General features: G+C 39.0%; 1 protein-coding gene across 1 annotated transcript in view; it reads left to right on the top strand.

Moving 5' to 3' along the window:
• MGAM2 (maltase-glucoamylase 2 (putative)) overlaps positions 1-20,910 on the top strand; it is a 90,779-nt gene that overhangs the window by 8,513 nt on the left and 61,356 nt on the right. The window contains exons 3-13 of the mRNA XM_029922411.1: positions 4,735-4,852; positions 4,956-5,065; positions 5,632-5,786; positions 6,639-6,810; positions 9,386-9,485; positions 10,204-10,316; positions 11,782-11,907; positions 14,538-14,669; positions 14,759-14,857; positions 17,117-17,230; positions 18,792-18,873. Coding sequence (XP_029778271.1) covers positions 4,735-4,852; positions 4,956-5,065; positions 5,632-5,786; positions 6,639-6,810; positions 9,386-9,485; positions 10,204-10,316; positions 11,782-11,907; positions 14,538-14,669; positions 14,759-14,857; positions 17,117-17,230; positions 18,792-18,873 — 1,321 coding nt within the window. The remainder of the gene's footprint in view (positions 1-4,734; positions 4,853-4,955; positions 5,066-5,631; positions 5,787-6,638; positions 6,811-9,385; positions 9,486-10,203; positions 10,317-11,781; positions 11,908-14,537; positions 14,670-14,758; positions 14,858-17,116; positions 17,231-18,791; positions 18,874-20,910) is intronic.

The raw sequence follows: 20,910 nt of genomic DNA, 5'->3' as shown, positions 1-20,910 counted from the left end.
GCTGTGCTTTTGCTGGGTCATATGAGAGTTCTATTGATAGTTTTATGAGGAACTTCCACACTGTTTTCCAGAGTGGCTGCACCAGTTTACACTGCCACCAATAGTGTAGGAGGGTGCCCGTCTCTCCACACCCTCACCAGCATCTGTAGTCTCTTGATTTGTTCACTTTAGCCACTCTGACTGGCATGAGGTGGTATCTCAGTGTGTTTTTGATTTGTATTTCCCTGATGATGAGTGATGTTGAGCATCGTTTCCTGTGCCTGTAGGCCATCTGGATGTCCTCTTTGGAGAAGTGTCTGTTTATATCTTTTGCCCATTTCTTCACTGGATTATTTGTTTTTTGGGTATGGAGTTTGGTGAGTTCCTTGTAGATTTTGGATACTAGCCCTTTATCTGATATGTCATTTGCAACTATCTTTTCCCATTCTGTCGGTTGCCTATTAGTTTTCTTGATTGTTTCCTTTGCAGCACAGAAGCTTTTTATCTTGATGAGGTCCCAAGAGTTCAGTTTTGCTTTCATTTCCCTTGCCTTCAGGGATGTGTTGAGTAGAAAATTGCTGCGGTTGAGGTCAAGGAGGTTGTTTCCTACTTTCTCCTCTAAGGTTTTTATGGTTTCCTGTCTCACATTCAGGGCCTTCAGCCATTTTGAGTTTATTTCTGTGTATGGTGTAAGAAAGTGGTCTAGTTTCATTCTTCTGCATGTTGCTGTCCAGCTCTCCCAGCACCACCTGCTAAAGAGGCAGTCTTTTTTCCTTCAGATACTCTCCTGCTTTGTCAAAAATTAATTGGCTGTACATTTGTGGGCCCAGTTCTGGGTTCTCTATTCTATTCCATTGGTCTATGTGTCTGTTTTTGTGCCAATACCAAACTGTCTTGATGATGACAGCTTTGTAGTAGAGGCTAAAGTCTGGGATTGTGATGCCTCCCGTTTTGGTTTTCTTCTTCAATATTACTTTGGCTATTCGGGGTCTTTTGTGGTTCCATGTAGTTGTTAGCTTTAATAAATTCACTTTATCAAGTTATAATATGCATTTTTTTATTCTGTTCAAAAATTCTTGCCTACTTCAAGGTTAGGAAAATATATTCCTGTGTATTCCTCTAAAAGCATTGTTTCATTTTTCAAATTTGGATTTTCAATCAATCTAGAATTGGTTCTTGTGCATGGTCTCAGGTAGGAGTACAGAACATTAAAAAAAATCTTTAATAGATCCATCACCACCATCTTTTCCTCTCTGCATTGTAGTGGCAACTATACTGTAAATTACATGTATATGTATACATATGTATATGAAGATCTATTTCTGGAATATCTATTTTGTTCCATTGTTAGTTTGTCTTTTTGCCAATACCACACTCCCTTAATTAGTATAGCTTTATAATAGGTCTTGATATGTGATTGTATAGGTCTTGCAAATCATTCTTATTTTTCTTTGAGATTGCCTAACTTATTCTTCACCCTTTAGATTTAGATTTAGATTTCGAATCAGCCTATCAGTTTCCTTACAAAATCTGCCAGAGATTTTGTTCTGTTCACATAAAATGTACAGATTAACTTTGGGAGAATTTCCATATTTAGAAGAGTAAATATTCTAATCTATGATCATGATATTTTTTTATTATTAAAATTTTTAATTTTTAAGTTTTTGGTGTAGACATCAAAAAAGTTTTTCCAAATATTTTCTAACTCTTTGATGTTTGATTTTACTTAAATATTTAAAATTTTTAATTTTCCATTTTGCTGTTGTTGGCACATTGACTTAAAATTGATTTTTTGAATATTGATCTTGTAACCATAAACGTTCTTAAATTTATTTATTAATTATTCTAGTTTGTTTCTAAACATCGTTGAAACACCCCCCCCCATATGCATTTCTTCTTCTCCTTGTCTAGTAAGGAGACTAAGAATCCATTTTCCTTCTTATTTTTCAATCTAGTTAGAGATATTTTATCTAAAAGGCAATATGCAACTACAGTAAGTTTCAGAGAATGGACTTTCCTGGGGAGTGATTTTAACTAAACAGAAGAAATAACTGTACTAAAATATTAACGATGAAGGTGACTTTCCCAATTTTGGAAGAAGGTAGCTACACGTCATTCACAGAACTTAAGCATCTTTCAGAGGCTCTTATAACAAATGGAAGTTGGATTACTTAATTTCCAAGTCAATTCTCAAATGCTATTAGTCAATAATTTAGTGGAAAATAGCATAAAAGTCTATTTGGAAGATAACTGGTGAAAACCCTTTGGGAAAGTTTGGTGTTAGAAGGAAAATAAAGAAAGAGAGGCTTGTCGTGAGTCAACTGCTTTAGATCAGGGGAGAGTTTACAAGGGTCTATATTACTGTCTGTGGTGGCAATGGAAATGGAAAAGAAGGAGATATATCTATGTCAGAGATTTGACCTTTGGTATCTGCAATACTGGGAATGGCTTAAAATTGAAGTAGAGATGTTATGACAGACTATTCAAAAATATTGCATTTACCTGTAGGTGTTGGATTTCTTGTCTTATTGCTTTTTATACAGGTCTATAGACTTTGTAGCAGTTTATGGCAGTGAAACTGACCTCTTGGACTTTATCAATCTCAGTTTCAGAGGCAGCAGAGGCCCTGAATGTCTGCCTTGGATTTAGGAATAGCAGTTACCTACAGTTTACCCAGAGCTCACAGACTCTCCACTGATCACCTCCAGCTTATTTTGGTGTTGTTATCTGGAGAGGATGGGGCAGGATTATCAACTGTATACATGGAGAATTAGTAGCTGCATTTAAGAATATTTTATGGTTATGATGTGATTGGTTTGTTTATAATAGACGTGAAACATTGATTTAAGTTTTATTTATATTATGGTTTTTCATAGGACTTATATCAGATGTTAGCTCCTGAGGTACCTTTTCCAAACAAGTAGTGTTATGACATATTATTTTGTTTTCTTAATCATAAAATTTATACTGGATACGTTCCTTTAATAAGAAAGATTGAGACATCATAGTTACACACAAAGTGGGAAAGTCTTTCCTTATTCATAATGTTCTCCCTATCTCAAGAGACACTTCTCAGAATCAAGTCAATAGCATGGTGTGTGTCCTTCTCTTGTTCTTTCTATGCTTTTGCATATACTTATGATTATATTTGCATATAAAATTGATTATAAATAGACAGTACTTTCTTTATGAATGTATACTTATATAGTATGCACATATATTAATATACCTTTGTTTTCTTTTAACACAAATTATACTATGTATTATTTTATAATTTACTTTTTAAGTTTGGTGCCTACCATAGTGTTGGTTTCTCTCATGTTTGGTGGTTATTGACTGTCATTCTTTGTATTTAATTCTCTATGACTTCCTGCCCTATTTACCATGGCTCTCACTGAGAATTTAGAAGAGAAGGAAATGACTGCTAGAGAGAATGGGGGTACTTGTCTTGCAACAAGGGGGGCAGCTTATTAGCTGGTGCATTGCCATGGCTTCCGGCTCCTATAGTCTTTCCTAAGTCCTTTAGCCTATAAACAAATACTTCAGGATGCCCATCAATTAGCCAGAGCTTACCAATGGCTAAGTGTCAGATTAGGCAGTTAAGTGTTCATACTAGAGCTTCCCAATTAATCATCCAAAACTATGCCCCCAGTTCTCTTCTACTTCTCCACATTGACTTGGCTTGGAGAAGTCCGTTGTTTTTCTCCTCTTGTGTTTTAAGTGAAGAATATGTTTTCCCCTAGAGTTGATAAAATCTATTTCTCATGTTTATGATCTGCCAATTGCATTATAGCTTTTTTATTATGATACTTCTTTTCTTAATGATACTTCCATCAGTTCATGTAAATTTAGTTGGGCAAAGAGATGGATGCCTATATTTATTTCAACAATTGGCCATCTATTTTATTTCTTTATTATAGCAAAACCATTTTAATGGAAGTTAATCTTAAAGTTGTAGGACCTATAGAAAAAACATTTCACCAAATTATACTCATTTCAAAAATCCATAACCAAAACACTCTGAGAAAACATACGTGGTTTAGTTTTACCTTGTGGACATTGTGAACTTTGCATCACCCTCTGTCCTAGTTCTATCTTAATCTCTTCCTATTTTCCTTTGCTTTCCTTTTATTACATCTTAGAAATGAATTTCTTTATGCAATATTGTTAGTCATTTCCATGACTCTTCTTCATGAGAAAGTCTAAGCTGGTTGGTCTAACGTCCAGCTCACTTGTGGTATGAATATTGTGTGCCTCCAGCCTTGTTTCTCTTAGTGTTCTTGGTACAATGAACTTGTGGTTTTTATGACTCTATCATACATTGCTGCTCTCTCTGCTTGCAATACTTCTCCACTGTTCACTTATCTAACCTCTCCTTGTGCATTTGGACTGGACTCATCTTTCACCTACCTGGAAGCCCTCCCCAAGCCACTTGCGGCTTCTAGGCTATGTGAAATGGCTGATGTGTATGTAGTCCTCTCATACTGTAATTATATGCATTACTACTAGACAAAAATGTCAGCTTTCTGAAGGCAAGAACTGTGTCTTATTTATCTGTATTATCAGCTCCTTGTCTGGTAGGTAATAAATCCATAATGGATGACTCAATAAATGTGTGAATAAAAGAAGAACAAACATACGACTGAATGTAAATATGACCTATCTTAAATTCTTGGAATAAAACTGATTATCACTTCTAGACAGTACTTTCTTTGCTTCATTTCATACAATGCTAACACCGTGCCACTGTTACAGACTGTCTGCAGATGGACATATAAATGCTGCTGGAAGCCTGCGTCACATTCGGATGTCCCGAGGTGCTTCTTTTCCAGGAACTGGGGCTATAAAGTCAACACAAGAAAGAATGATACAAGTGAGTACTGCCGTAATGAGGTCCCAGAGAACAACTCTTTTTGACTCAGATAAACTAACTGCAAAATAAAGGCTAAAAGCTGCATCCCACCCACCACTTCTAGGCTTTACTGCCCACTTGACGAGGCTACCATCCCCATCTCTGTTTGGATATGATATCACCAACGCCCTCTTCACAGCTGACTATGAGACATCTAATCGCTTTCATTTTAAGGTTGGTTTGGCGGTTACCATTGAATACATCTCTAAAGAATGCCATGGCCCTACTCTGGTTTCAGATCATTCTCCTTTAGACACAGCATAGAGGTATGGAGGCAGAAGGTGCCTCTGTTTCCCTCTACAGGAATTTCTCAGTGGGATGTAGGCTCTTCTGTATTTTGTGGGGGACATATGATTTTTCTCATAAATCAGGAAACACAGGGATAAGAACTAGAAGCTATTCTCACTGAGAGTGAAAATTCTTTGTAGCTCTACATAAAAGTGATCATTTTTTAAAGTTAATTAATTAATTAATTAATTAATCTATTTTGAGAGGAGGGAGAATGAGCGGGGAAGGGTTAAGAGAGAGGAGAGAGAGAGAGAGAGAGAGAGAGAGAGAGAGAGAGAGAGAGAATCCCAGCAGTGCCTATAGTGCAGACCCCAATGTGAGGCTCCAACTCATGAACCAAGAGATCATGACCTGAGCAGAAATTAAGAGTTAGACACTCAACTGACTGAGCCACCCAGGTGCCACAGAAGTGGTCTTATCTGGAGTTGTTTTTTCTCTTTTTATTCTGACAGATCACTGACATGGATAGCAAACGCTATGAAGTCTCCCTCGAAAATATTGACCTGCTTAATAAGACTGTTAAAACCTCTAATTTTAACTATCACTTAGAAGTCATTCATGACCCCTTCAGCATCAAGATTATACGGACCAGCAACAAAAAAATCTTGTGAGCTCTTCAGCACTCTTTGTTTATCTTTGAATATATAGTCTCTGTATCATTCACTCTGACTTAATAGGGGTGGGTGATGAGATAAGTATGGTTGGGGAAAATATTCAGATCTCAATAAAATGTCAAAGCTTTTACTGTAAATCATTAACACTATTAATCTGTCATGTCTGCAGAGCACAGCATCCTAAAAAATAAATGTGCTGGTGTGCCACGTTATATAAAAACACTTGTAGTTAATATATATTCTGAAGTAGGAAATTTCATTATTTTGGATTACCATTGGATTTGCAACTCAACTTCACTGTCTATCATTCCAAATTTTTATGTCCTGATAAACTTGCCATGAAGAGCCTAACAGTGGCCTCAGCATCAACCATAAGTTGTACTGCAGAAAATACAAGGGTCAATGTCAGTAAAACCTGTATTCAAGTTCTGGCACTGGCAAGTCACCAGCCAGCTTTGCAAGGTTAGGCAAGGTATCTCACCTCAGCCTCAGTTTCTGTATTCATAGAAAGCAAATCAGAATGTCCACCATTGCTCTGTGTACTGAGCTATATTCATGAGGCATCCAGAGTAGTGCCTGGGAAGAAGTAGATGCAAGTGTAAGGTTGCATCTGCTCTCTTCCTCCAATCATCCAACTTGAGTTTCTGGTGTCACGTCTCTGGCGCTATGCTCCTCTAGAGATAAAGAATCAGAGACACCCTAGAAAGGCCTCCAAAGGTAGTCTGAAAGTGGAAGAGAGCATGCATGCACAACACAACTGTTATCGAAGCCAATAGGGAGAGTAGCAGACAGTCTCCTGTCAGAGATAGCTGGTTGGTGACTCTTGTCCTTACCCCATGGCCCAGGTTGGACACAAGCATTGGGCCCCTACAGTTCTCCCATCAGTACCTGCAGCTGTCTTTCCGGCTGGCCAGCAACACCGTGTATGGACTGGGAGAACACGTGCACCAGCGGTACCGCCACAACATGACCTGGAAGACCTGGCCCATCTTCACTCGGGATGCTGCCCCCACTGATGTGAGCCCCTCTTCCTCCTGCCTGTTACTCACAGGAAGGAATCCCTTTTCTCCTTTCCAGAAAGTGACCTGGGGCCAAGCAACCCACAGAGTTACATCCATATATTATTTTGCCCAAGTTAGATCTGTTTTGCTGGAGGATACTAGTTCTTGAGGTTTATAAACTCATGATTAATAACAAATCAATTTTTTAAAACTTACTTTTAAAGGAAAATATAATTATCAATTGTGTGATAGCCTAATATATACTAGAAAATCCTTCTGCAAAATAACTCTGTCTGTCTTGAATAATTGAGTAGTATCTAGGAGAGATCTTCAGCAGGAGCTATCCTTAGTAGAACTTTGTAGACTAAAAAGTACTTCTTTTGGAAGCTTTAATATTATTCAGACCTAGTGAACCAGAGTCTGCATTTTTACAAGACCCAGAGGGAACCACATGGATGTTAAAGCTGTTATAGAGAAGTTTCTCTCAACTTATCTGTAGTGAAGTATTAGTTCCTTTCTCTCTCTCTCTCTCTCTCTCTCTCTCTCTCTCTCTCTCTCTCTTTAATTCTAGGAAAATAAAATAGGATTACTCAAAGACATATAAAATATAAGCTCGAATTTTAAATGGGACAGATTTAAATTACTCTTTTAAATGTCTGTAAGAGTTCCTAAACTCTCTTGATTTTTGTACTTTCCTTGTTGCTCACTTACAGTAAGCATGTGGGGAGGTGCCAGTTTGTGAACAACACTTTGAGTAGCATTGCTCTGCAGAGCATGTCTTGAGGTCTCCATTGTGCTGACAATGTTTCCCAAATCTGTGCACGAGGTGCAGGTTGATGTACATTGCAAGGGAGGGATGAGACTGAAGTTTTGCAATTCATATTCTATGGGAGATGAACAAATTAAGTAGCCCATTAACTGGCCCACTTACCACTATCTTATGCAACCAAGGGAGCTTACTTCCTCAATGAAACAAGAGAAAAAAGCAATGGCCAGAACATTCAATAAAATTCTTGCTCAAGGACCCTGATGAATATGGAATCCTAAGCATCATACTAAGCTTGGCTTTCTATAGCTAAACAATTCTTGAGTTATGTAATCACAGATTAAAGTCTTGTGTACCTTTCTTCCTCCCTCTCTTCTTCCTTTTTTCTTCTCTCTCTTTCTCTCTCTCCCCCTCACTTTTTCACTCACTATTGTACACATTATTTCTTTTTAGATCAGTGTTCATACCAGCCCTTTGATGAGTTCAATATCTTTTTCTTTTAAACTTATTTATTACCTAAGTATTATATAGTAATTATACAAAAAATGGAAAATACAGCTGGCATAAAGAAGAAATTCAAACTTTCTCGAACTAACATCATCTTCTGCTAACATTTTGTTGTATGTCTTTACAGATATTTTCAAAATTTTTAAAAATAACTTGACTGAGATACAATTTACATAGTATAAAATTTTTCTGTTTTAAGTGTACAAGTCAGTAATTTTTTAAGCACATTATCGAGCTGTGCAGCTATAATCCAGTTTTAGAATAATTTTTTCTTACCCCAGTAGGATCCCTTATACTTTTTTTAGATCTAATCTCCTTTTCCACCTCAGTGTCCATGTCAGCCCCAGGCAATCACTAATCTACTTTCTGTATAGATTTGACCTCCGTGGATGCTTCATATAAATGGAATTATGCAATATATGAGTTTTTTTATGTGTGTCTGTTTCTCTCTCTTAGCATAACATTTATGAGGTTTATTCATGCTGTGGCATGGGTCAGTTTTTCATTTCTTATTAGTACTAATAGTAGTCCACTGTTGGATATACCGTATTTTGTTTATCCATTTTTCAATTGATGTTACCATTTCAATACCTTTTTTTTTTTTTTTGAGAGAAAGAGAAAGAGAGAAAGTAGGGGAGAGGAACAGAGGGAGAGGGAGAGAGAGAGAAAGAATCTCAGACAGGCTCCATGTTCAGTGCAGAGCCTAATGTGGGGCTCGATCCCACAACCCAGATCATGACCTGAGCCAAAATCAAGAGTCAGAGGGATGCCTGGATGGCTCAGTCTGTTGAGTGTCTAATTTCTGCTCAGGTCATGATCTCACAGTTCCTGAGTTTGAGCCTGCTTCTGATTCTGTGTCTCCCTCTCTCTCTGCCCCTCGCCCACTTGTGCTCTGTCTGCCTCTCAAAAATAAATAAAAACTTTAAGGGGCACCTGGGTGGCTCAGTCAGTTAAGCATCCGGCTTTGGCTCAGATCATGATCTCAAGGTTTGTGGGTTTGAGCCCCATGTCGGGCTCTGTGCTGACAGCTAGCTCAGAGCCTGGAACCTGCTTCGGCTTCTGTGTCTCCTCTCTCTGACACTTCCCTGCTCATGCTGTCTCTCTCTGTCTCTCAAAAACAAATAAAAAACAAGAAAATTTTTTACAAAATCAAGAGTCAGATGCTCAACTGACTGAGCCATGCAGGCGTCCCATCAATACTTTTTGATACAATACCAAACTATATCAAGTAGTACAGGTTGTACACAGATTTTGATTTTGATTGTTTTAGGGTAAGTAAAATCATTCTTAACACAAACTACTATCATTTTCTTGACAGGGCATGATTAATCTGTATGGAGCCCATACATTCTTCCTGTGCCTCGAGGACACCAGTGGCTCCTCTTTTGGAGTGTTTCTGTTGAATAGCAATGCCATGGGTATGAGGCTTCTTTTCATCGTGGTAGGGATATGTTTTGGGATGTGGCATTTATAAAAATGACTTTCATGATCAGATCACTGTTTAACCAAAGGTGTGTTTAACCCACAATGCTTTTATAGAAGCAGGAAGCCAAAAGTAGGATAACCTGTTACAAATCCAGTTCATACTGAAAGCTATGTACATTGAAAACTGCTTCAGGGTTCTCTTTTGATGCCATGTTTTCCATAATATTCTGTGGATAATAAGATTCATTGACAGGTAGGTCCCAAAGATATCTGTGGATTTCAACACCTAAGCCAGGCTGTCTGTCTGTCCATAGGTAGCAAGGCTGTGTTTCTCATGGCTCATCCCTCCCCCACTCCAGAATCTTTCCCCTCTAGCTTCTTGACTAGCAGAGCCCTTAACAAGGACTTGTTTGTATTTGTAAATTATAATTAAACTCATCTAACTCCCAAATTCTAGATATTAGTATTGCTCCACAGCCAGATTAAAATAGAATTGGTTCTTCTTTCTTTTAAAAAATATCAGTTCTTCATTAGTGTTTTACTCGCTTAATATTATGATAAACTTCAGCAATCACCTAAAAAGAAATATGTGATTTTCCTCTCTTTCAAAATGAGACTGAGATTGTTTTGGATAGCTTAGGTATTCACATTCTCGAGGAAAGTATATTTGCAACCATGAAGTTCTAATAACTCTCATTTAAATCTTTTCAGAGGTCACCCTTCAGCCTGCTCCTGCAATCACTTACCGCACGATTGGCGGCATCCTTGACTTTTATGTATTCCTGGGAAATACTCCGGAACAGGTGGTTCAGGAATACCTGGAGGTAAGTGCTTTGCTTGTGGAGAGTTACAATTGATCGCTGCCATCTCATACCCTCATTATATATTAAGAAGAGAAAAATTACATTTATGTAAACTATGTATTCTGACTGCTAGGACTGTGTGTCTTTCATCCATTGTGTGTTTATTTTGATGCACGTTTGTTGAGTGTCTTCTATGTGCTACAGAGGTGATGTGCAAGGTTTGCTAAATGCAGAAATAAGTCATATGCCATCCTGTTCCCAAGGATATCATGGTCCATAGATGTGTGATCAGTCACTCCAACATCAACAGCCGCACATCAGTAGAATTTGTTCATTCATTCAATAAGGAAAAATGTAGTGAGAAGAAACTATGTAAAAGGAACTGTGCTATTTAGTTTTGATTCAAACTGTACAATGGGAAGGAACGTTAGATACCATTTAGCCTGAACTTCCTGTTTCACAGATGAAAAATGTAGGTACAGAAAGATGAAGTGACTCGTTCAAGATGACATACACCAGTATGTGAAATATGGTCCCAGACACCAGCTAATTTATAATAAAATAGGAGAAGTATGATACAGCCTGAAGTAATTATAGTAGGAGACACCTTATAAGTGCCATTAATGAGGTGCAGAGAAACTGTACGGGAATTCAGAGGCACTGCCACACGGGAGAGCAGCGGCTTCCAGGGGACAATGTGAGACAGGGCTGTGGCTGAGATTTTCTTGGAGTGTTGGCTTGAGCAACTTGTAGACTGGACTTTTTTAGTTCAGTTTTATTTATTTTGAGAGAGATAGAGAGCAGGCGGGTGAGGGGCAGACAGAGCTGGGGTGGGGAGGGAGAGAGAGAGAGAGAGAGAGAATTCCAACCAGGCTTTGCAATGTCAGTGCAGACCAGGAGATCATGACCTGAGCCTAAGTCAAGAGTCAGATGCTTAACCAACTGAGCCACCAAGGTGCCCCTGTAGACCTGGATTTTAAACATAGTGCAGTATTTCTTCACCTATCCCACTCATAATCCTATCAGTCCTAATTCCTTTTTCCTTAGCACATACCCCTATCTGAAATTATATTAGAAATTTATGTATTTCCTTTCATCTCCGTGAGAGCAGGAACTATGTTTGCTTTATGCCGCTATATCCCAAGTGCCTACATCAATGCTTACCACATCGTGAACACTCAGAAAATATTTACTGAGTGAATGAATATTATTTTTTTCCTCCCAGTATGACGCCATTGTTCATTTTTGCAAATCCCATTATTTTGTGGTGTTGCAGTTGCTTAGCATAAATTGAGATACTTAGTAAAGAAGGAGGCGAGTTGTAGAATTTTGCAAATCACCCTAGGAGATTACTCTTTGACTCTGACATTTTTAGATCTGGAGGCTTTATAGAAAATGAAATGGAGACAGTGTTTTCTGTGTTAGACATGGTCCTGAAAACAATATTTATTTAAATGCTTAGCCATGCATGTATTAATTTTTTCAGCTCATCGGACGACCATTCTTGCCTCCCTACTGGAGTCTTGGGTTCCAGCTCAGTCGCAGGAACTATGGTGGCATCGATGGATTGAAGAGAGTTGTGAAACGAAATCATGAGGCTGAGATCCCATATGTAAGTTGGAACTTCTCTTATCAGTGTAAGGCACCATTTCCTATCTTTTAGTTTTTGCATCTAATTCAATTTATTAGGAAAAAAATATAGCGAAATAGATGGAAAGGTGGATAGATAGATAGATAGATAGATAGATAGATAGATAGATAGACAGGCAGTCAGATAAGACAGATACGAGCATGTACTGTCAGAAATGTGCTAAATTACCTATGTCATCATCTGAAGAGCATGGTTTATGGAGTCAGACGGATATGGATCGAAATTTTACTTTACTTCTTCCTAGCTCTGTCAGTGTTGGGCTAGTTAATTAACATCTCTGAGTCTTAGCTTCCCCCTAAGGTAAGGCTGACTTTGGTGGACTAGTGAAGACTGCCTTACACTTTGTATGGAAGGCAGGCAGCACAGAGGATGACTCTTGTCAAAGTTAGCTGTTATTTTATAAAAGAAAGCAACACCTGGGGTGATACGGTTAACAAGAGCTGATGGTTATAAAAATGACTCAGAGTAAGTGAGTATCTGATAGTGACCTTGTACACTCCTTTAAGATCTAGCAGACTGATTCCAAAGGCTCTATTGTTCCAAAGCTCTGTATTTATGATGCTCAATGTCCACCAGTAAATAGATAATTACTAAGTGTATAATATTTGACAAATTCATCCAGGAGATATATAACGTTGTTAATGAGGTTATCAAAACAATATGTTGGGCTAGATCTTTGGAACTGTGTTGCAAGCATATGTTTAGCTGGCATCCAGAGGAAGAGTGTGGCAGGTGGAAATGACTTTGGCCTGATCTCTGGACTTTTCAATTCCTTATCAGGGCAGAAAGGGGAGCAGGCAGAAAGGTGAATTTTTCCTGTGAGAAAACATGACCACTGTGTTGTTTTGGAGTAACTGATGAAGTGTTTCATTTTAATGCTCCCAAATCTGCTATCTGCAAGCACTCAGTTCCAGGAGGAATCCGGCCAAGTCTAGCCATGTCATTATTATTGTATAAGGTGCTTTCACAATCATGGGTAACCCTCACTTATTGGTACTTTAGACATGAGGTAATGGAGACACACTGCACAGTTCATAACTGTTCTAAGGCTACTCCAGCTAGCTAAATGGCAGGACCAGGATTCAAAAATAGCACTGCTAGGGATTTACCCAAGAGATACAGAAATGCTGATGCATAGGAGCACATGTACCCCAATGTTCATAGCAGCAATGTCAACAATAGCCAAAACATGGAAAAAGCCTAAATGTCCATCATCTGATGAGTGGATCAAGAAGATGTAGTATATATACACAATGGAGTACTACATGGCAATAAGGAAGAATGAAATATGGCCATTTGTAGGAAAGTGGATGGACCTGGAGGGTGTCATGCTAAGCAAAATAAGTCAGGCAGAGAAGGACAGAAACCATATGTTTGCACTCATAGGTCTAACAGGAGAAGAGGAGAAACCTAATGGAGGACCAGGGGGAAGAGAAGAGGGAAAGAGAGTTGGGGAGAGAGAGGGATGCAAAACTTGAGAGACTATTGAATGCTGAAAATGAACTGAGGGTTGAAGGGAAAGGGGGAGGGGGGAAAAGACATGGTGGTGATGGAGGAGGGCACTTGTGGGGAAAAGCAGTGGGTGTTGTATGGAAACCAATTTGACAATAAACTATTTTAAAAAAATAGTGCCTTTGACTATAAGCATATTGATTTCAATATCTCTCCCCATACCTCTGATGGGAAAGGCTTTTCTGAGGTGTTGGTGATTCAGAAACAAGTGAGCTTTTCTTCCGTGGATTGGATCTTTCCCAGCATGTGGTCCTGAAGGACACCTGTACCCCAGCTGACTGCCCCGTGTTAGAAAAGATGTGCTGCATTGGCAACAGGCCACAAGCCACATTTCCTTCAGGCCTGGAAGCTAGAGCCTTCTAATACACATGAGAAACGCTTACTTAAAAGTCCTTCAGATGTCTTTGAAGTTGTGGCAGATTGGGGGGAAAAAGGACAGCTGGAGTCACCTTTGACTCCTATCTCCTATCACAAAAGCTCCAGTCACCCCCACCCACCCATGCATATGACCATGGAAATGTCACTCAACCCCTTCACATTTCAATCTTCTACACTGAGAATTACACCTGCCCCTCTCAGATTGCTAGGCAAACACTAAAATCCTGTATGTCTGAGACTTTGGTTAATTAAAGCTCTGCCCCTTTGTCCTTGATCTTTGTGAGTTAGTGCTCTAGCAGTTTTATAGGGCAAGAAGACTTTTTTCTCCTCTTATGATATCTCCTAGCTTAATGTTAAGGCTCCATTATGAATATACTCACCCAAACAGACACTTAAAACACACCTGTTTTATGTCAAACATCCAAGCTCTCGAGTTACAGAGACGAACAAGACACAGTCCCTACCATTAAGTTCCTCCCAATACCTTACAGCATGCATCTGTCAGGACAGAGAGAGAAAACTACCACCTAAAAGCACCTGCATCTTTCAGAAGGGGCTTATTTACTCCAGGAGATAGCCAAGTCCTAGAAGTTTGAGGATCACAGAGAAACACAGCTTCAGTTCTAGTGAGCAAATACCAGAGCTAGGATACCTTCCGTGAGCACAGAGATATTTTCTAACTGGCTGATTGTATCTTTCAGGATGTCCAGTACTCTGACATAGACTACATGGAAGGGGGAAAGGATTTCACGTTTGATAACAAGGCTTACCCTAATCTCAACAATTTTTCCGGAGAGTTACAGAAACAAGGAATGAAATATGTAATCATGATGGTATGTTCAAACAGGTCTGTTGCCTCATTTTTTCTTTCAAAGTGTAAAAGAAATTTACAAAAATAATATTTGTTATATTTATTTATTAGCATCCTGGAATCTTAACGAATGATAGCTACGAGCCATATAAGAATGGAAATAGTAGTAGAGTATGGATCTTGGGAGACGATGACTTTGCTGTTGGGCAGGTAATTTTGCAAGAAAATCACTAAATTAGATGCATCTGGGTAAGTCTGTACTTTTATTATGAAAGTGAATAGAAGGCAGTATCATTACTATTTTCATGGCTTTAGAGGCTTCCTTTGCTACTACTTTTAGACCAATAGCTGTCATAGTAAAGTAATTAAAATTCTGAAGGATTGTTAAAAATTGAAATATATTTGACATACACCATTGTGTAAATTTAAGGTATACAACGTGTTGATTTGATACATTTCTATACGGCAATATGATTGTCATTGTGGTGATACCACTTCTACCACATCACATAATTTTTTTTTTCTAGTGGGAAGATTAATATCTAGTCTCTAAAAAGCTAGCCCCTGAATTTCAGGACTATAGATATTTTAAAAGCCATGTATTATTAGAAGAAAATTCATTTATTCTTAAAGTCCTCCTGCAACCCAATTTCCTTCTCTTTCCCAACACATTCAACTATAATAATGTAGCAATATGCTCATTGGCTAATGTACAACCTAATGTACTTTTATTTTACGTGACACTGATAGGTAGAACCTAGCCTTCATTCCAAGGGAGCAGTTTCAGGCATTGGAATAGGCTGATTAGAGAAGCCTGTTTTCAGAGTACTTGGAATCAAATCATGTAGGCAACTTTCTATTCCAGTTACTTGCAGGGTCAGCCCTAGATAATTGGATTATGTGAGATCTCCTAAAACATACCTAATATGAAAGTTTATGTGGCTGCAAGTTGTGTTACTCCTGAGCAGTTCACTTTTCAAAACTCTTTTCAGGGTTATTAATGCCCCTTCCATAACTGCTCACTGAATTCCTATCACTGACTTTGTTTACAATACTTAATTCTATGTGCTTTCTTTTTCAGTGGGTCTAACCTTCCAGGAAATAGTAGAGAAGCTCCCTTCCTTCCCCAAACCTATGCTTTGCTATTCCTGTTTTGTTTGAAGTGAATTTTTAAAATATCGGGTAGACCGATATTCATCTACAAGTACAAAATCAGAGGCCATGGACACATAAACATGATTTTATCTAAAAAGTAGATGATCCAGACCTGTGAATCATTTGAGTGGGACTCATATCTGAGTGGTGTACAATTAGTAAGTTGCATATAATAAGAGGCAGTATCATGGAGGGGGTCGGAGGTTTATTATAAAGGCATTTGGTTAGAATGAAATTTGCTAGGCCTGCTCTAGATAGAGTTGCTACCGGGGACTTCTTACCACTGCCCGTGTCCAAAATAGCCTCGTTTGTGCCCTAGCACCTATGCACTCTTTGGTGCCCTATCAAATAGTTCAATCCCTTTAAATTGAGAATTGTAAGCTCTCATCTTGAGTTTAAAGAAGTCGCTTAATTTTATGTATATATATTTTTTACATTATACACTTATATATTTTATAATATAAATAAATATTATGTCACACACAACATAATATTCACATATAATATAATTCATATTATATATATAATTCATATTATATATATTCATTATATTGCATGAACATGAGATCCTAAATGGTAACCTGTAAATTAGTTGGGAAAATAAATAATGTAAGCACAAAAGCTTGTATCCCCTATCAATTTAGAATTTTTAATAATTTGGGTGCAAGATCTGTCTTTGCTCTATTTCTGGAAAATGTTGAAAGCTATATTGATAGGAATAGATAGGAAGCGAAGATAAGAAATATTGGAACTGAATAAGAAGCACAAAATTCATTTCACCATCTTATTTATTCATTTTTCAGTAAATTTTTTTTCATTTAAATTTGTTACTTAACATAGAGTGCAATATTGTTTAGTAGAATTCAGTGATTCATCCCTTACATATAACACCCAGTGCTCCTCACAACTGCCCTCCTTAAATTCATTTCGCCATTTAAAACAGATTATTTATATACCTGAACCAACATGTGCTTTATAAACATCATTATTCCACACAGGTTTAAATGCTCTTTAATTAACACATTCAATGAATCCATAGTTCTTCCATCTGGTCTGACATAATGAAATGTGACTTTTGTGTTTTCATAGAAAACAGACATCCGATGACGTCTCATTCTATGATCACCAATTGTTCCTTCTCTTTTTCTCCTTTTGGTTCCTTGTATCTGTTTTGCTGTTTAGTTTGGGGGGACATTTTGATTCTGAAATAATAAGATGCGTGGGGCTCCTAGCAGAAGAAGCAATAGCCTGTCATAAATGTGTGAGTCACCCACCAGCCACACCAACTCCAGTGCCTTTGTCTTTGTGCTCTAGGGATATCCTGGATCGGTGGTCTTTCCTGATTTTAGCAATCCAGTTTGTATTCAGTGGTGGAAAGAGCAGCTCATTGGATTTAACCAAAATCTCAGTTTTGATGGAGTGTGGATTGTAAGTTGTTATTCCCGGAACAAACTTCTTTTGGAAATGGATGTCTCAAGATTTGAGAATGAGTTTTGACCTTGATCTGTAATAAAATAGTTTCCTTGGCATAGTGCTTAGGGGCACATGGATAGCTCAGTTGGTTACACATTAGACTTCAGCTCAGGTCATGATCTCACTGTTTGTGGGTTCGAGCCCCACATTGGCTTTGTGCTGACAGAGCTTGGAGCCTGCTTTGGATTCTGTGTTCCTCTCTCTCTCTGCCCCTCCCCAACTTGTGCTCTGCCTCTCTCTGTCTCTCATAAATAAATAAACATTTTAAAAAATTAGAATCCTTTTACTTAACTCTGAGCTTCTATGCAGTGAAATAGACCCCTCAAAACCCTGGTATTAATTCTGGATCTGCCACCAACTGATTATTTCCTTTTTGATAAAGTCCTTTGCTTTCTTGTTGTCTAAGCTTTTTCCTCCATTAACTGTTGTTCATCAAAAATACTGTTTTATTCCAGGCTATAATTGCTATTATTTGTTGCACTGATTCATTAAAAAATTTTTAAGTTAATTGGAGAATGATTTAATAAATCCCTTTATTTTTTAAGTGGGGATAGCAGGTGGAGATATTTCTTTGAAATTTGGAAAGTTATCTCTGTTAGCAGGATTGGGAATCACCTATTTTTAGTCCATTTTGAAGAAATAGATTTGATCTCAGTTATATCTTCATGTCCCTCACTGAGTAGAATATAAGACAGAGGAGATTATAAAATAGAAATATTCTTCTGTCTTAGGGGTTTTTAAACAATTTTTAATGTTTATTTTTGAGAGAGAGAGAGAGACAAAGCATGAACAAGGGAGAGGCAGAGAGAGAGGGAAACACAGAATCTGAAGCAGGCTCCAGGCTCTGAGCTGTCAGCACAGAGCCTAATGTGGGGCTCGAACCCAGGAACGTAAGATCATGACCTGAGCCAAAGTCGAAGGCTTAGCTGACTGAGCCACCCAGGTGCCCCTGTAAGTATCATTTTTTTTAACATTTATTCATTTTTGAGAGAGAGAGAATGTGAGCAGGGAAGAGGCAGAGAGAGAGGGAAACACAGAATCTGAAGCAGACTCCAGGCTCTGAGCTGTCAGCACAGAGCCCGACCAGGGCTTGAACTCATGAACCCCGAGATCATTACCTGAGCTGAAATCGAACGCTTAACTGACTGAGCAATCCAGGTGCCCCAAGGTTGGTTGGTTGTTTTTTTGTAACACAGCACTGAAATAATAACAGCAACAATAGAATTTATGGGTAAAAATCAGCCTTTGGGATGGTATTTCAATTCAGTTAACTAATTGACTTCAAGGTACAAAAAGTAAAACGTGCCTGATTCCACTGAGAGCCGGAGGGCAGCTTAGACACAACCTAATCCAAAGGATAAAACAGATATCAAGATAATTTAGGAAGGTTACTCAAGACCCCAAAGTCAGTTGGTAAGAGACCCCAGACGTGGGGCTCCTGGTTCAGGTAACATTCCCAGACAACTAACCCACTGTAGGTAACGCTTTTCCTTGTGTGGCTTCTGTGTCTTCACAGGAAATGGATGAAGTATCCAGCGATACTGGGTCCAATCAAAAGTGTGAATCAAACCACTTGAACGATCCTCCTTTCATTCCCAGTAAGTGGTCGCAGAGCCTGTTCAGAGCAGCCTAGGCAGCCCTGGTGGTGGTGGAGCACAGTCCCACTGTCCCTGCGCAAGGGGCCTGCAGATGGGGGGCCGGTCCTCTGCTGTAGGCCCTGCCACCGCCCTGGCTCTGGCCACCTTCTCGCTGCAGGCACGGAGCCCAGGGTGCGCCTGCGGTGGAGGCAAGCCTCCCCACCCTGGGTTCTGTGTCCTCCCAGCCCCTTTGTGGTCTCCCCCCTCAGACAAGTGGTTCTTCAGAATACCTCAAGGTCCAAACTACCTTCCACTGAAGTAAAGCTGTAATTTTGTTAATTTCTTTTTCTTTTTTTCCTCATTAGCCACAAATGAAAGCGTCAATGGTTTCTTTTAGGTCTCTCTTATTATTTTGTTTTAGTTAAAAATTTTTTTTAATGTTTATTGATTTTTGAGAGAGAGTAGGGAGGAGCAGAGAGAGAGGAGACACGGAATCTGAAGCAGGCTCTGCACTCTGAGCTGTCAGCACAGAGCCTGATGTGAGGCTCAAACACACAGAACCATGAGATCATGATCTGAGCCGAAGTCAGATGCGTAACTGACTGAGCCATTCAAGTGCCCCAGGCCCTCTTATTTTTAAGTTTCATTTCTAGTCAAATTTTCCAGTTCTAATTTTGAAATTGTGTGTGTGTGTGTGTGTGTGTGTGTGTGTGAGAGAGAGAGAGAGAGAGAGAGAGAGATAAAGAGCAAGAGCGAGAGCGAGAGCGAGAGAGAGAGAGAGAGAGAGAGAGAGAGAATCAGCATCAAATAGCTTGTGCTGTGGAAACAAATGAGTCCCAGCATCTCAGTGGATTAACCCAATGAACATTTATTTTTTGCTCACTAAATTAATTCTCCAGCATGAGATGTGTGGCTGTCATCCAAGCAGTGACTCAGAGATCTAGTTACCTCCATTGTGTGATGCTCTCACCTCAGAGTCCTTTGTTTGCAGCTTCTTGGGTGAAGGAGAGAGACGGTGGAGGTAGAGGGTGTTTTATTGGCCTTGAAGGGAGGTGTATTCAATTGGCTCACGTTTCTTTGCTCAGAAAGCCAATCACATATTCTCAGTTTTACTTGGAGCGGAAGTGTGAAATATAACCTTCCTCTCCCAGGAAGAGAACACAGGCCCGGTGAGCATCTGGCCAGTCTCTGCCAGTTTATTCTGGTTTGTCCACTTTACCTGCACCCTGGACTAAGGTTCACCTGTTTTAAGAGCCCTTTCTGGTCACTGAAGGAGTGGAAAACATTTTTAGGAGAAATCTGGGCTTCAGATCATTTAACATCTTGCAAAATCTACTGTTTGCTTGCCTTGTTTACTCTTTATTCTTCTCTGCTCAGTCTGTCTTCCCCCATTTTTTTCCCCTGTGGATCCGTTTATTTTGTTTCTGTTTAATCTCTTAATATTCTTCTTAGCCAGAACTAAGTTGTTGTGTTGTTGTTTTGTTTTGTTTCTATAAAAAACTGCAATGTCATCCTGTTCTGCTGCTTCCGGCAAACACCTCACTTCCTACCTAGCAGTACTGTGTCCCCCTACCTATGACTAGCCTCTGCCTCAGAGCTGGTCTACTTCTCACCTTTTTAGGTTGGACAGCACATGTTAGCATGATAAAGACTTAGATAAATTACCTTTGACCTTTGGACAGTTGTAGTGTCTTTTCTTTTTTTGTTTTTAATGTTTATTTATTTTGTGGGGAGAGAGGGACCGGGCAGAGGAGGCAAAACAGGCTCTGCATTGACCACAGAGAGCCTCAAGCAGGACTGGAACTCATGAACCACAAGATCATGACCTCAGCCAAAGTCAGCCGCTCAACTGACTGAACCACCTGGGCGCCCCTATAGTGACTTTTCTTGTCATTAAAGTGGTTGTGAGTCTCATTCCACAGATTGAGCTGTGCCAAAAATACGCATTTCATTATGTTTTGTAATTCAGCTTAATTTCTGATTAAGTTACACTGGTGGGATTCTGTTGGGTGGGTGGGGAAAACTCAACCTCAGAGTTCCCTGGTTCCATAGCTTTCT

The sequence above is a fragment of the Suricata suricatta genome, chromosome 2 (genome assembly GCF_006229205.1).
Source record: "Suricata suricatta isolate VVHF042 chromosome 2, meerkat_22Aug2017_6uvM2_HiC, whole genome shotgun sequence".
NCBI lineage: Eukaryota > Metazoa > Chordata > Mammalia > Carnivora > Herpestidae > Suricata > Suricata suricatta.
Note: the sequence above shows the minus strand (reverse complement) of the source record. Positions and strands in the feature narration are given on the sequence as shown.